Source organism: Portunus trituberculatus, chromosome 41, assembly GCF_017591435.1.
Source record: "Portunus trituberculatus isolate SZX2019 chromosome 41, ASM1759143v1, whole genome shotgun sequence".
Classification (NCBI taxonomy): Eukaryota; Metazoa; Arthropoda; class Malacostraca; order Decapoda; family Portunidae; genus Portunus; species Portunus trituberculatus.
This window is the reverse complement of record NC_059295.1, coordinates 2,032,668-2,047,402: the sequence shown is the minus strand read 5'-3', so window position 1 is coordinate 2,047,402 and position 14,735 is coordinate 2,032,668. Positions and strand designations below refer to the sequence as shown.

The 14,735-nt window shown below is 41.3% G+C and overlaps 1 protein-coding gene across 9 annotated transcripts in view; it reads right to left on the bottom strand.

Annotated features, from left to right (window-relative positions):
* LOC123517175 (ubiquitin thioesterase otubain-like) overlaps positions 1–14,735 on the bottom strand; it is a 392,577-nt gene that overhangs the window by 352,353 nt on the left and 25,489 nt on the right. For 6 of the 9 annotated variants that reach the window (XM_045277169.1, XM_045277172.1, XM_045277171.1 and 3 more), the window contains exon 2: positions 13,816–13,933. The exons of the other annotated variants lie outside the window; for them this stretch is intronic. In XM_045277169.1, coding sequence (XP_045133104.1) covers positions 13,816–13,870 — 55 coding nt within the window. In that variant the 5' untranslated portion in view covers positions 13,871–13,933. The remainder of the gene's footprint in view (positions 1–13,815; positions 13,934–14,735) is intronic. 9 annotated transcript variants of the gene reach the window in all.

Here is a 14,735-nt window from a genome sequence, read left to right as displayed (position 1 = left end):
TATATATATATATACACACACACATACACACACACTCAACCCTTGTCTATCCACATTTCTGTGAATGTAGACAGTGTCCAGATAATAATTTTCACCATTGTGGCAGGCAGTTGTAAACAAGTCCAGCCAATGCTAATCAACACTGTGTATTGTCCAGTATCAGTGAACAAATTTGTCCATTTTTCAGTACCTTAGAACTTTTAATTTCACATCATGAATCACTTGTCTGCCGAAGCAAGCATTCATATGAGACACACCGCGCTGCTGCACCCACCAGTTGCTTCATTGTTGTCACGCTAACCAGACGTCCCTTGTTGTTCCGGTGATCAAGCCTGGCAGCCTTCTTCCCGTTATCCATTTCGGAGTGGAAAGGCTGGCCGCAGTCTGTTATCCGTTTCTACACCCGTAATTCGTTTAGGAGCGGGTGCATGCCCAATTGGTGCATTTTTTGGAGCTTACAGCTCTTGATGTTGACCAGCCTCCTCTTCTGCCTGCCGTTGTCATCACGTCTTTGACTTCTGGTTTGCTCGATTCTCAACTTTCGGGCGTGGAAGACGGTTCTGGACATGCCAGTTCACATTCAAAGGCTTCCTCATCCCATAAGCACTCCAGCAAGGGCTCCAGCAGTTCTCGTAGTGGTTCTTCTCAGCGGGAACGTTCTAGAAGTTCTAGGCGGCACGAACACAACCGTTCGCATGGTGATGGCGAGACGGGCATGCCGGTCCATGTTGCTACTTCATTCCTTTCCACTTCACGGGCTGACGGCCACCGTGATGCTTCTGCTCCGCCCTGGAACGTGGTTATGGACGCTATTGCTGAATTACGGAGGGATATGAACAAGTTGAAAGAAGGTAAATGTTCGGGCACTGATGGTGGTGAAGGTGACGACGTCCCCACCAACAATGTAAACGCCGGAAGGCCGATGTTTCGTTCTGCCTCTCCCTCGACCGCTGAGTTCTCTAGATTTACTGCCAATGATCACTCCTCCTCTAATGAGGATGATGAAGGGGACACAGTGACTGATCAGCAGTCTGTAATGTCCTTCAGCAGTGTGCCAAGGTGTAAGGTCCTGTGGATGCCGTGGCAGCCGAGATTGATGGACTAGTGGCTGACATGGTGAATCATGTTTTTGATAACGGACTGAGAGAGGAGGAGTACAAGGAAATTCTCAAGGACGATGCTACCAAGAGACCCAGTAACTGTGAAGCGTTGTCTCCAGTGGAATGTAACGCAAGGTCTTGGATGTTCTTAAACCTGATGCGAAAAAGACCGACTTCCGTATGAAGGGTGTTGGTAAGGACATTGTTATGGCAGCCAGTATTTTGACAAAGTCTCTCACGGTGTTGGACAATTTTGCTCAGAACCGACATCCACAAGTGGCCCAGGAAGTTGGGCTGCTTAATGGTGCTCTCGGCTTGCTGGGCAATGCTCACCATAAGAATAACCTGACGCACCGGTTTATCATTAAGAGAGAGATAAACTAGAAATACGCGCACCTCTGCTCAGATAAAGTCCCCATGCCTTGATTTTTATTTGGGAATGACGTTTCTCAGGCTGCGAAGCACATTGAAGAATCGGAGAAATTGAAGACCAAGTTCACCAATAAGAAACAGCTGCCCTCTACGTCAAGATTTGGTGGTTGGAGATCAAGAGGCTCGCAGGGTAACTCTGCTTTCAAAGGTTTTACATCCAGGTTCCACCCTTATGGGCAGCATATGTATGGATACAAGGGTGAACAACGGCAGTCTTCCTTTCAACTGAGTTCGGATGCAAAAAACTCCAGAGGCCGGGGACGCTCCATGTCCCGGCGATAAATAAAGTAAGTCAGCATTTTGAAGCTGGTAGGCTTCAATGTTTTGTGAATGAATAGAGCAAACTAACCAATGATTCTCATATTATGGACATTGTTGCACATTGCCATCTTAACATTAATGTTGATGATATTGGTCTTTTATTTCATGAAAATGTTGAATATATTTTTAATGAGGAAGAAAAAGGCATTATTTGCCAAGAAATATCTCAACTGTTAGATCTTAAAGTCATCAGGGAAACCAAAAGGTTAGAGGGGCAAATTCTTTCTCCCATTTTCTTGCGTAAGAAAAAAGATGGTGGTGTTAGGAAAATTCTCAACCTAGAGAAGCTTAATGCACACATTCCCTATCTGCAATTCAAAATGGAAAATTTTGAACAAGCCATCAGGTTGATTAACAAGGGTGATTACATGGCTTCAGTTGATCTCAGACATGCCTATTATACTATCAAAATAGCTGAGGAGCAGCAACGTTTTCTGTGTTTCAAATGGCATGGAAAAATTTATCAGTTTACCTGTCTTTCTAATGGGATTGCTGAAGGTCCACGCTTGTTCACCAAACTTATGAAACCGGTCTATGCTAAATTGAGGGAGATGGGTCATGTCATCACTAGTTTTATCGATGACACTCTTATTGTCCACAGCACCTTAAGTTTTGAGAGTATAAATGCCACGGTACAAATGCTCAGAAGGCTAGGTTTCTGCATTAATGAGAGTAAATCTATTTTAATATCCACCACACGTTTGGAATATCTGGGTAATGTCGTTGACTCTGAGTCAATGACGGTCACGTTACCTGAACGAAGGAAATGTAAACTTATTCACAGCTGTGAGGAATTATATAGTTGTGGTAGAGCTCGAATCAGGGATGTGGCCCGAGTAATAGGTTTGCTAGTTGCTGCCATTCCTGCTGTTGAGATGGGTAAACTTCATTATAGGAAACTAGAATCTGCAAAGATTTCTGCACTGAAAAAAGTTAAAGGGAACTTTAATAAATGGATGGACATCACTGATGACATGAAAACAGATCTCTTTTGGTGGTTGAACAACATTACAATACAGAACAGAAGAATCTTTTGGAGTGGCACGGAATTAGACCTGTATACTGATGCCTCGAACTTAGGTTGGGGAGGCTCTCTGAATGGAAAACAGATTAATGGAAGGTGGACCTTTCTAGAATTGGATTTGCATATTAATGCCAAAGAACTTACAGCCATATTTTTGACATTGGAATCATTTACAAGTTATATCAAAGGCAAATATATTCGGGTGTTTTGTGACAACATGACAGCTATTCGCTATATCAATGAAATGGGTGGCACAAGATCTGCTGTGTGTAATGACATTAGTTTACAAATTTGGGATTGGTGTGTGAAAAATAAGGCTTGGATTACGTGTTCTCATGTGCCAGGTGCAGTTAATCTCTTGGCTGACGCTACATCCAGAAGTTCAATGATAGGCATGAATGGAAATTAAATGAGGACATCTTTCAAGAACTTTGCAAAAGATTTGGGGTTCCAAGTATTGACCTTTTTGCATCCAGGCTCAACAAACAGGTGCCTCGCTTTTGTTCGTGGCTACCTGACCCAGAAGCTGAATTTTTTTATGCGTTTTCAATTAAATGGTCACAGTTTGAGTTAATTTATGCTTTTCCCCCATTTGCTTTAATCACAAGATGCCTCCAGAAAATTTGGGCAGAGATGGCACGAGGATAGATGATTGTGCCACTGTGGCCGTCACAACCATGGATGGGTGTGTTAATCAAGATGCTCATTAGGGAGCCACTTCTGATACCGAGGAGAGGGAATGTACTGCGTCAGCCGTCAACACTGGAGGAACACCCCATCATGACTCACACAAGGCTGCTGACCTGCCTCTTGTCCAGGAACACTTGCGAGAACGCGGAGTATCTTCGGCAGGCACAGACATCATCATGGCCTCATGGAGACCCGCAACTGCAAAGCAGTATCGGCCACATATTACTTGGTGGCTACAGTTTTGTGGTAGAAAATGCATCAATCCCTTTAACCCTTTAAATACAAGCTCGTATGCGTGTACGAGGTATGGGCCCTTGTACACGCATACAATCTCGTACGCGTGTACGATATCGCGCCTTACAATCGTATAGGGGCAAGTACATACTTGTATTGTTTCGTTTCTTTGCTTCTTTGGCTTGTATGCTACCCTGGGATGTACGTGAGTCATGCATGACTCCACCTACAATACCCCTCTAGCCAATGGGCATTGAGATAGGTGTGACGCCATATGACATGTCATTGCTCATTAGCCACTCATTATGTCCTGCTAAGCATTCATTATTGTTTTTGCCTTAGTGAGCACGCGTACGGATGATTTTACTGCCATAGTGTTTTTTGCCCTACTAACTTGCCATGTCTGACCAAGCGTCAGACTCTGACCCGGAATAAGTGAGGATAGTGATGATAGATGGGAGAGTGACTGTGATTATGACACAGATGATGACATAGGTGATGATGTAGAGCCTGTGGTTGACCAGGGGTGGGCCCAAGCCCAAGCCATGGGAGCCACAGCCGGGTCCCAGTGGCACTGGCACCCACTAATCCTCCCCTCCTCCCCTCCCCACCAAGCCACTCAAGCCCATGTGAATGTGAGTACAATAATAATAATAATAATAATAATAATAATAATAATAATAATATAATTATGCATTATAATATACAGGCAACTCCCGTTTAACGAAGGGGTTACATTCCTAAAAAACACTTCGTTAAGCGAAACTTCATTAAGCGAACCGATTATAACAAGTTTAACCCCTGATTTGAACTTCCATTGAGAGTAAGCAAAGCGAGAGTGCATCATAGTACAGTAAAAGGTTTAATGAAAGTAAAAATTATGAAGTAAAACATTTAGGTAGTTTAATTTAAGTCATTATAATGTACACTAATGTATGTATGTATGTAACTTTATAATGTTGATGATCTTAACTTTATGAAGGGAGGAAGAGTGAAACGGGAAAGACACTAACCAGCAACCTGTGGAATGTAAACAAAGTGCGCGTCATTGTACTGCATACAAAACTTATGTACCACATTTCCACAAGGCTTTCCATTTTATCCATTGTAGAGTCACGAGTTCAGGTGGTTCTTTTAGCTTGCAAGAAAGATACGGTCTCACCAGCCTTCTTAATAGAGTCTGCTGACTTGAAAATAGAGACAGTATAATATGGAGTCAAGATGGTGGCCAGCACTGCTATAGTTTTCTGGCCTCTCTCGTGTCTGTGAATAATATCTAGCTTCACTTGGAGAGTAAGAGACTTCCTGGTCTTCTTACGAACACTAGGCCAATTGCAGGGTATTTTGGTGGTAAGTTGAGCTAGGGAAGACAAGCTGCTGCTGCGGCTGTTATGTTTTGACTGGGGAGTGAGTGTTGCGCGTGTTGTCCACGAGGCTTGATCTTGATCTTGATCTTTATTCTATAGGTGTCCCAGGATTTTTCCTGAGGCAGGCCTTAGTACCAGCAGCTCCTGGTGTATATATATATATATATATATATATATATATATATATATATATATATATATATATATATATATATATATATATATATATATATATATATATATATATATATATATATATATATATATATATATATAAAAGCCATGAATGTGCCCATTACGCACATCATGGCGAAGGCTGGGTGGTCAAGAGAAACCACCTTTGCTAAATATTATGACAAAGAAATTGTCTCAAGTTGTGATACATTTCAGGAAGCTGTTCTAATGTAGGTTACAATGTATGGCACAAAAAGTTGAATTATTTCCTGTGTTTATTAAATTTGATAAATTTTTCTTTTTAGTTTCCTTTATTGTTTAAACTCAGTTATTTAATTACGAACCCACATGGCTTCAAAATCTCATGTGAATGCTTGTTTCGGCAGACAAGTGATTCATGATGTAAAATTAATGAAGTACATGAGAATTACCGCAGGTCAATTGAGATGTGCTTCGAATTTTACAAAGCGGATCACATCTGCCAAAGGAGAGCTTTCACATGCCTTCCACTCCCTCCCTACACTGCTGTGTCCTCTGAACTTCCCATGTATGAGGGGTGAATTCTAGAGTGTTTCATGTGGGTGTTGTACTCTTTAAAGTCTGGTGGGTGCAGCAGCGCGGTGTGTCTCATGTGAAAGCTCTCCTTCGGCAGACGTGATCCGCTTCGTAAAATTTGAAGCACATCTCAACTGACCTGTGGTAAGTCTCATGTACTTCATTAATTATGTCTCCCAAGGGTGTTAGGCATAAGTGAGTGGCCTTAACTGCAACATAAAAGCTGAAATTAATAAAATTAAAGAAAATTAATAAAATTAGATAGAAGCTAGAGTTGCAAGTTTTTGTGAGGAGTGTGGTGTGGCCAAGCAAACTGTGTCAGACATTAGTAAATCAAATGATAAGCTGGTAGAATATTCTGCCAAATACTGTGTGGCTGCATCATCAAGTAAAAGTGGTAAAGGTGCAGCAAGGAAAAATGTAAGAAATGGAAAAGATGCTTCATTAGATACCGCCAAGCTCCTGATAGGACTCCTAGTTTCGGGAGACGGCCTCTTCGTATGCCATGCTGTACAGAGGCCTGACACTCTGTAGTAGGTAAGAACAACAACGTACTGTAGTTTATATCTAAAATTTCATGCCTAAACAGCTGTTCAAATGGAATGCTATTCACTAGGTGGCAGCATTGAGCACTTAATCATGATTGTTTTGTTACAAAATTATTATGTTTTTAGCTTTTGTATCAATAAAATATTCTATAGTAATAAACAACACTATTTGTGAAGGTACGTTGTTGTTCCTTCAGATGACCAATAAATTAATTCAAACAATGCGTGCCTTGCACACTTCCAGAAACAGCCAATAGAAGGTGGCACCACTACAGCAGGTGGTTGTAAACAAGTCTAGCTGATGCTAGTGTGTATTGTCCAGTATCAGTGAGCAAGTTTGTGCATTTTTCATTACCTTAGAACTCTTAAATTATGTCTCCTAAGGGTGTTAGGCATAAGTGAGTGGCCCTAGTAGCAGACACCTACCAAAACAATAACTTACTCCCAGTGAGATCTAATAGCACTAGTTCAGGGGGTGCTGTGAACCTTCCATTAAAGCTAGTTGTGGTCTTGCTGAACGTTTCCCTTTGTGTCTCACAACTCAACAGTGCAGTCACAGCCTGCTCTCTAAAGACAATTCTCCTTTTTCACACATGCACTTACCACACATACACCCTTCACTTCAAAATCAAAATAAAAATTTAAAAGAAAAATGGGACCCCCTAAACATGCCTCGGAGTCCCCTTCTTGGGAGGGGACCAAAAATGTCCCCAGGTCGGATGCCTCTACTGTTGACGACCCCAAATGCCTTGACACCTCCCTCAACTTTTTCTACATTAACTTCTGCAACATTCATGGTCTTATATCTAATTTTCAATCTGTAGAACACCACCTCTCCTCTACTAAACCTCATTTTCTTTTCCTCACCAAGAACACAGTTGTCTGAGGGACCTGACAGTAGCCCCTTCTCTGTTCCCTCCTACTTTCCCTATACTCATTTTCATTCCAAAGCTGGATGTTGCGTCTATGTACACAACGACTTGCTCTCATGCCCACGCTCTTGAAGCTTCCGAGTTTTCCATCATCTGGCTTCGACTTAACAGTCACTCTCAAACTAAATTCATCTGTGCTGTTTATCTTTTCCCTAACTCTTCTGACTATAGTAAATTCTTCAACTACTTAACTTCCAAAGTGGAGCACATTCTGTCCCTCTACCCTTTTGCTGAGATTTCCATCCTTGGAGATTTCAATGTTCACCACCAGCTTTGGCTTTCATCTCCCTTCACTGACCACCCTGGTGAACTAGCCTTCAACTTTGCTATCCTCCATGACCTTGAGCAACTGGTGCTACACCCTACTCGTATTCCTAACCGTCTTGGAGACACACCCAACATTCTTGATCACTTCCTCACCTCTAATCCTTCTGCTTATACTGTCACCCTTTCATCTCCGTCGGGCTCCTCCGATCAGAATCTCATTTCTGTATCTTGTCCTATTTTTCCAATCTCTCCACAGGATCCCAGAAAGCGAAGGTGCCTCTGGCGTTTTGCCTCTGCCAGCTGGGAGGACCTGAGAAGGTATTATGCTGATTTTCCCTGGAATGACCACTGCTTCCGTGTCAGAGACCCATCTCTTTGTGCTGAACCCATAACAGAGGTGATAGTGTCTGGCATGGAGACGTACATTCCTCATTTTTTTTCTCAACCTAAACCTTCTAAACCTTGGTTTAACTCAGCCTGTTCTCGTGCTATACATGATAAAAGCCCACTGAAGGTCTTCCATCTTCTGAATCTCACATACTTTATATCTCTGCCCAGAATCATGCCAAGTCTGTTCTTCAACTTGCCAAACACTCCTTCATAAATAGAAAATGTCAAAATCTTTCAAACTCAAACTCCCCTCGAGACTTCTGGCATCTAGCCAAAAACATCTCAAATAACTTCACTTCTTCATCTTTCCCTCCTTTATTTCATCCTGATGGCACCACTGCCATCTCTTCTGTCTCTAAAGCTGAACTCTTCTCTCAAACCTTTGCTCACAACTCCACCTTGGACGATTCTGGGCTTGTCCCTCCCTCTCCTCCTCCCTCTGACTATTTCATGTCTACAATTAAAATTCTTCGTAACAATGTTTTCCATGCCCTCGCTGGCCTAAACCCTCGGAAGGCTTATGGTCCTGATGGGGTACCTCCTATTGTTCTCAAAAACTGTGTTTCTGTGCTTGTACCTTGCCTGGCCAAACTCTTTCAACTTTGTCTATCTACTTTTACCTTTCCTTCCTGCTGGAAGTTTGCCTACATTCAGCCTGTTCCTAAAAAGGGTGACCGTTCTAACCCCTCAAACTACCGTCCTATAGCTTTAATCTCTTGCTTGTCTAAAGTTTTTTAATCTATTCTGAATAGGAAGATTCTCAAACATTTCACTTCACAATCTTCTGTCTGATCGCCAGTATGGGTTCCATCACGGTCGCTCAACTACTGAGTCTTGGTCATCCTCTTTTAAGAGATTTCGGTGAAACTTTTGCTGTAGCGTTAGACATATCAAAAGCTTTTGATAGAATCTGGCACAAAGCTTTGATTTCAAAACTGCCCTCCTAAGGCTTCTATCCTTCTCTCTGCAACTTCATCTCAAATTTCCTTTCCGACTATTCTATTGCTGCTGTGGTAGACGGCCACTGTTCTTCTCCTAAACCTATTAATAGTGGTGTTCCTCAGGGTTTTGTCCTGTCACCCACTCTCTTTCTATTATTCATTAATGACCTTCTTAACCAAACTTCTTGCCCTATCCACTCCTACGCTGATGATACCACCCTACATCTTTGCACGTCCTTTCACAGACGACCAACCCTTCAGGAAGTCAACAGATCATAAAGGGACGCCACAGAACGTCTAATTTCCGACATTTCTAAGATTTCCAATTGGGGCAGAGAAAATCTAGTAGTTTTCAATGCCTCAAAAACTCAATTCCTCCATCTATCAACTCATCACAACCTTCCAAACAACCATCCCCTCTTCTTCAATGACACTCAACTGTCTCCCTCTTCCACAATGAATATCCTCGGTCTATCCTTTGCTCATAATCTCAACTGGAAACTTCACATCTCATCTCTTGCTAAAACAGCTTCTATGAAGTTTGGCGTTCTGAGGCGTCTCTGCCAGTTTTTCTCGCCCCTCCAACTGCTTACTCTGTATAAGGGCCTTATCCGCCCTTGTATGAAGTACTCTCCGCATGTTTGGGGGCTTCCAGTCACACAGTTTTACTAGATAGGGTGGAATCAAAAGCTCTTCGTTTCATCAACTCCCCTCCTCGGACTAATTGTCTCCAGCCTCTTTCTCACCACCGAAATGTTGCAACTCTTTCTATCTTTTATCGCTATTTTCATACTAACTGCTCTACTGATCTTGCTAACTGCATGCTTCCCCTTTCTCCTGCGACCTCGCTGCACAAGGCTTTCTTCTTCCTCTCATCCTTATTCTGTCCAACTCTCTAATGCAAGAGTTAACCAGTATTTTCAATTATTCATCCCCTTTACTGGTAAACTCTGGGATTCCCTCCCTGCATCTGTATTTCCAACTTCCTACAACTTGTCTTCTTTTAAGAGGGAGGGATCAAGGCATTTGCTCCTCAATTTTGGCTGATGCTTTTACAGTTTTTGGAGAGCCGGCACTCAAGTGGGTCTTTTTTTTTTTAATCCTTTCTTTTTTTTACCCTTGGCTGGCCCTCTTCATTACATAAAAAAAAAAAAAAAAAAAACTTAAAAGGTGGAATCAATAAGAAAATTTGAGAAATAAGGTAGTGTTATGAGTGTTTGTGAGGAGTATGGTATGTCCAAGCAAACTGAGTCAGACATTAGTAAATCAAAAGATAAGCTGGTAGAATATTCTGCCAAATACTGTGAGGAAGTACCAAGTAAAAGTGGTAAAGTGGCACCAAGGAAAAACGTAAGGAGTGGAAAAGCTGCTGCCGTAGAGAATACCCTTATAAAGAGGTATGTGCAGCAACTAGAAAGCTGGCACAGAAATTGATATAGAGAATTTCAGGGGGAATGATGGGTTGCTGTGGTGATTCCACAATCATAATGGACTTTTTAATGCTACTGTGCAGGGTGAAGCTGGCGATACATGACATGACTGCATGTTGAAGTAGTATATTCATTGTACTTCATGTCTATGAAGTTTTTTTTCCTTCCCTCAGGCATTATCATATATTGCAGCCCATAAGTAAATTTCTAAGGTCTTTTTTATGGTAAACAGTAAGGGTCCACCCATGGGATAGATATAAAATAACAACCTTCAAATATATTTGCACCAGTAACATCAGCATACCGGAAAACTGTTACTGAACTTGACCTAAGGACTGTGTTTACACATTATTCTGGTAAGATACAGTAAAAATCAGAAACTGTTACTCATGAGGACTGCACATACTGACACTCTATAGTAAGTATGAAGAATAATGTACCAACACAATAATGTAGTTTATTACTATTGCATATTTCATTGATACAAAGGCTAAAAACATAATGGTTCTGCAATGAAATGATCATGGTTGACTGCTCACTGCTGCCACCTAGTGACGAGACTTCCATTCGAATAGCCATTTAGGTGCAAAATTATAAATATCATTTTATATTGTTAAATATTCCAGATTATTTTAGGTATTAGTTTTTAACTTTTGTATCAATAGAATATATATTAATAAACCACAGTATTCATCAAGGTACATTGTTGTTCCTACTTACTACAGAGTGTCAGTCCCCTGCATAACATGGTGGAGTAAGGGGATGTCTCCCTGAACCAGGACTCCTATCTGGCCTCCTTCAGTTCCTTGCCTATGAAATATTCACATCACCCTTGAATATAATCCTTTTGGGAGTGTATGCGTCCCCATGAGAGGCAGTTGCTTTCGTTACTTTTGTTACAACGTTTGAAGCAGGACTGTAGGTGGTTGGACAATTACCATAAGAGTTTTAAAAGTAAATATTCGTCTGAAGCAAGTGAGTAGAGAAAAAAAAAAGTAAAAACTGACAGTTTGTTTATGTTGAACTGCTTGAAGTTGGTTTTTTCAATCGGTTTGAATTGTTTTACTTACTTTACTGTAGATAAAATTTAATTTACAATCCAGTGCTTAGTGACAGTGGGCCAGGCTAAGGAAGTTTAAGGGGTTCAACTTATGTGCAACATTCTGGAGTCAAATTATAGAGGTCGACTTAAGTGCCAAGTCGACTTATAAGCAGCAATATATGATACTGTTAAGTTAGTTTTAGTGTTAGGTTAACGTAGATTAAGTTTATTTTTGTTTTGTTGGTCAGGAATACAAAAATAAACCAAAGTTCACATTTTCTAAAAGGTCTAAGATGACAAAATACATATTTCATAAAATGTGGAACCCATTTGCATTATCTGACTTTTCATTATCCAGACTAGTGCCTGCACCATTTAGTCAGGAAAAACGAAGATTGAGTGTGTGTGTGTGTGTGTGTATTTACCTAGTTCTACTTTACCTAGTTGTAGTTTTATAGGGCCTGAGCTTTACACTTGTGTGGCCCCATCTCCATATCTACACTTATTCAATTTTTCTTTAAAACTATGCACACTCGTTGCTGACACCATTTCTTCACTTAAACTGTTCCAAGTCTCAACACATCTTTGCGGGAAACTATATTTTTAACATCTCTCAGACATCTTCCCTTCCTCAGTTTTTTACTATGCCATCTTGTATTTCAAATGTCATACAGGTAACTCTCGATTTACACGATAGATGTGTTCCAAGAGGCATCGCGTATATCAAAATTCGCGTAAAACGAACATGTAATTCTCATAAGAAACAATAGATAATAGGGGGGATGCGGGATGTGCTCCAAAAAAATTTGGACAAAATACTCTATTCATTTGGCTAAATCAACATGTTTTTATTATCTACCATTCTAAATATTAGAAGTGTATTTAAAGTATAGGGAAAAGCAAGAAATAATGAGAAAGCAAAATATTATAAGAGAAAACAACAAAACAAAGAATACATAAACAAAACACTCACTGCGTCAATGCCTTCACCACTCACACCACAGTCAGTCACCATCTTCCTCTGAGCTTTACCACTTTATAAAAAAATCCATTTATCAAAAATAACCCCACATGCAGAAAAAGATGAAGGACGTTTTGGGGCCATCTTGGTGAATTATAGGCAGATTGAAGAGATTCCATCTGTACTCAGTGCTGGCAGACTGCACATGAGGCATGAGAAGAGCGAGAGCTGGATCCAAGATTCTTTAACAATGTCAGAGCAACCTCTTGCCGCGAAATGGCATCCTTGAACGCTTGGAGGGACGGTAACGAGGTTGCTATGAGGTTGCTCTCAGGTTTCTGGTAACACCACCTCTCCAGGTGGTGTTACTGTCTTATATATGCATTTATGTTCACAAAAATACCCCCTTTAGCCCATAAATTCCCATGAAAAGCCCACATGGCATAAAAAAAAAAAAAAGAATTCTATTAGCTTTTTACAAACCTTGCCCCCAACAAAGTATTATTTTGTAATGCATAAAGTGATATCTTAAATGGAATACCAAAATATAAAGCAGAGATGAGATCGCCTACAGACGAGGCGGAGACTTGCAGCGACTCGGCCGCTTCTTCTTTCTCTTGTGACCCTTTTAGCTTGTGTGTTGCTTTCATCACGATATTTATGTTTCCACTCCTCTATTGCCTGCTATAATTGTAAGATTAAACGAGTACTTACCAAGTATGGTTTGATCGTAATTTCACGAACATTCAACGACGTCACAGTGGTGTACAACGAGATGCCATGCTACCATTCCACCGTTGGTCACTTTTAGAGAGGAGGTTTGAGGAAGCAGTTACAAATTACCGCAAGGACCCTTCGCCCTAAAGTGAGGATCACAAAACAGACAGGGTAGGGAGGGAGGGCATTGTACACCACTGTGACGTCGCTGAATGTTCGTGAAATTACGATCAAACTTCATACTTGGTAAGTACTCATTTAATCTTACAATTTCACGTCACGAATTTCAACTGACGTCACAGCAGTAGCCAACGAGAGCTTTAGAGAGATTCCTCAAACCTACTAAATTACAAAATCCAGGTAAAAAATGAAACGCAATACTCAGAACATTGGTAAGGAAAATACCAAAATAGCAAACATAAGACCCATCACATGTATTTCAGGACAGTATCACCAAAAAGTCCCAAGAACCTTCCACAGGGTACAGAACAAATTTTTGTCCCTAAGTTTATGCCACAACCAAGTACATATAGTATATCTTGAACATTATGGGACCCAATCCCTGGAAACTTACAGAAAAAAATTCTTTCCCCACTTTGCAAACCTAAGAAGGGGTTCACAAACCCTTACAAAATTTAACATGAGAAAAGAACAAAAGCATTATGACAAAACTGCCCTAGCAAACTGGACCTGCTGGGCAAGAGGCTTCCGATAGTGTCGGGCAAAAGTAGACTCCCTCGCCCATCCAATGGTGGAGACTACTGTAGCAAGAAGCAACATCCGGGCTGCCTTACTGGAAGAGGCTGACCTAGTAGAATGGGGAGAGAAGACAGTAATGTCAATACCAGCAGCTCCCATCACGTCTCTCACCCAACATCGCAATGTATCCCGGGAGGCCAACCGAACCGGAGGTTGTATAGTCAGGAAAAAACCCGTAAGTGACCCACGGATGGAGCTAGTCCTATCTAGATAATGCTTGATGGTGTCAAGAACACACAAGCGGCTGTCATGTGGGTAGGCATCAAAAAACAAGCCTGACATGTGGACCCCAGGACGAGAAGTTTTTAATAAGTCTCCAATCCCAAAACCAACCCGAGACTCTGTGACAGACATGTTTCTAAGATCTAGTAAATGTAAGGTCTGACTGCAGTGGCCTGACAACAAAAACATAAGAATAACTAGTTTTCTTGACAACTGAAGAAGAGACTAGTCCACAGTATGGCCAAGACCACAGATATAATCCAACACTACCTGAGGATCCCAAGTTGTATGGGAGCGTGGAAGAGAAGGTCTCTCTAAGAAAACTGCCTTCATAAACCAAGAGAATAACGGATGATGTCCTGCAAGGATGACCATCAATAGTAGCAATAGCAGAGATGGCTGAACGGATTGTATTCATGGAGCTGTATCCCCGACCTGTGCTGCGTTGATATTGTAACAAAAGGTGATCCAACAGGATACTCACAGGTGGCTGAAACGGATCAGTTTTCCTTCGGAGGCAAAACAACAACCAGCTGCTGATATGCGGCCTATATTGTGCCCTAGTACTAGTTCTCCAGGAACGAAGGAAAAACTGGGCAACCTCCTGCGAAAAACATTTGAAAAGAAAC